Source organism: Chaetura pelagica, unplaced genomic scaffold (genome assembly GCF_000747805.2).
Source record: "Chaetura pelagica isolate M959 unplaced genomic scaffold, ChaPel_1.0 scaffold213, whole genome shotgun sequence".
NCBI lineage: Eukaryota > Metazoa > Chordata > Aves > Apodiformes > Apodidae > Chaetura > Chaetura pelagica.
In genome coordinates this window covers 858,204-860,392 of record NW_009952597.1, presented here as the reverse complement: position 1 = coordinate 860,392, position 2,189 = coordinate 858,204, and the positions used below count along the sequence as shown (strand labels likewise).

At 43.4% G+C, this 2,189-nt stretch overlaps 1 protein-coding gene across 1 annotated transcript in view; it reads left to right on the top strand.

The window, feature by feature from the left end:
- Positions 1-2,189, top strand: part of LOC104385249 (cytochrome P450 3A9-like) — a 10,909-nt gene that overhangs the window by 4,571 nt on the left and 4,149 nt on the right. The window contains exons 4-7 of the mRNA XM_009993683.1: positions 1-17; positions 650-763; positions 1,036-1,124; positions 1,849-1,997. The exon at positions 1-17 is cut by the window's left edge and continues 80 nt beyond it. Of these exons, the coding sequence (XP_009991985.1) occupies positions 1-17; positions 650-763; positions 1,036-1,124; positions 1,849-1,997 (369 nt within the window). The remainder of the gene's footprint in view (positions 18-649; positions 764-1,035; positions 1,125-1,848; positions 1,998-2,189) is intronic.

Below are 2,189 nucleotides of genomic sequence, written 5' to 3'. Positions count from 1 at the left end.
CCTTTACCAACAGGAGGGTAAGAGCAGAAGCATTGTGATATCCCAGAGAGTCCAGAAAACAAAGTGAAGGAGACAAGCATGCCAAGCACTCAGCAGGGTTCCCACAGGGAACAAGGGGCTGCACTACAGGGATTACTGTAAATGGCCACTGCATGTCACTGTTCTCCCGCCTTACAGCCTGGGGACCACAGAGCCAGCCTGGCAGAGGAAGCTGTTCCCTGCCTATCAGACAAATTCTGCTCTCACACCTACATTTATATATATGTGTGTGTGGATATATATATCCACACACACATATATATGTATGAATTCGAGTCTGTGTGAGCATGCTCCAGCAAGCACATGTGCCTCCAGCTGGGACACAAGCTCTGGGTGACAGGGTTAGGTGTTAGTGCACATGTACAGATAGATATATTGGGCTTGTTGGGTTACTTGTTCTGGACATGGAAATGGCATCTCACAGCTGGTTTACTGCAGGAAAGAAGGCTATTTATGTGTGTGTATCTTGAGAGAGGCTGTAAGGCCAGAGCCTGTTGGCAGTAGTAATGTCTCTGAAATAGCCTGGACAGGTCTACATGCTACATTCTCATCCTCACAAAGAAGCCACTATCTTTTCTGGGGTTAACACCTTGCTTTTTTCCCCCTCTAGCATGTAGACCTAGCAGGGATGCTGCAAGATGCTGTCTCAGTAGCTGAAGATGAACAGTGGAAGCGGATTCGGACTGTGCTCTCTCCAACCTTCACCAGTGGGAAACTAAAGGAGGTAAAACACAGAAAAGCAGGTACAAACTCCATAAGAAATTCAGTAGAAAGTGATTCCAGGCTGATATTGTCAGAGGGGTCTGATTTCCTTAGGCACAGTCTGGCAACTTAGCTGGTCTGTTTAATTTATAATAAAAAAAGGCTTAAAAATAAAAGCTTAGCAGAGAGATCTTACATGCAAATATTCATGAAACTCCCTGTAGTGTTCATAAGCCTGTCTGAAAAGAGTAAAATATACTATACTAAAGTGACCATCTCTGGTTTGTGTTACAGATGTTCCCTATAATCAAGCACTATGGGGAAGCTTTGGTGAAAAATGTTCAAAAGCAAGTAGAGAATGACAACTCGATCTCTGTAAAGGAGTAAGTAGATGGTAGGAGCAGCAGGATAAGCAGCAAAGCCTGTTAGCAAGTGCTGCAGTTCAGTCCTTACTGGGAACACAGATCACTTGCTGGGCAAACCAGACCTCTGAAACAAGGAACAGGGTTAAATGAAAGCCTGGCTGGAGACACTTAGTGTGGCTCTGTATGTGTCATCCTCATCTGTGCCCTCCAGATGGGCTCTGAAATCTGTGTTTCACCCTCACTATCAAAGCAGAGATGCAGAAAGGGCAGCTGCACATTAGTCACACAACAGCAAAGCTCTCCCCTACCAAAAACCCCATAAGGAGAGGGTTTGGATAGTTTGTGCCATTGTAGGTACCCATGCTGGGTTGAACAAGACCATTTTCATGACATGTTTGAAGCAGAATGTGCTACCACCCCTCCATGAGAAGCTAAAATACTCAAGAGACTCACGCTGTCCTTTCACTAACCTGCCCATGCAGCTACATGCTGATTTAAAATCCTCAGAAAAGCTGTCCAATTTCAAAACCCATGCAGGACTGAAACCAAAGATCTCTAAAAAAAATCTATCCCTTTCACTATAAGTGCTTTTCAGTTACCATATATATCCAATTTTCTTTTCAAACACAGGGCAGGAAGACTTACAAGAATTTATATTTGAATGTCACACAGGCATTAGGAAAAAATACATTCACTTGGTCCCAATATTTAACTACAGTCTATCTTTACCTTCCTTTCTCAGCATCTTTGGAAGCTACAGCATGGATGTTGTCACCAGCACTTCCTTTGGTGTGAACATCGACTCTATGAACAACCCCAAAGACCCCTTTGTCAGAGAGATGAAGAAAATGGTCAAGTTTGACTTTTTTGACCCACTCTTCATCTTGATATGTAAATGACTTTTTTGTTGGAAAGTGAATTTGGGTGTCAGGGTGAAGTGTGGCTTTAGCAAGCACATCAGAGACTGGTGCATTCTATGCATTAACCAATCAACTGTTGCTTGGATAACTGCACTAACTAGGATAGAAGTCCTAATGGCTCCCATCTCATTGGTTCCTCATGGTTAGCTTCATGCTAAAGCTC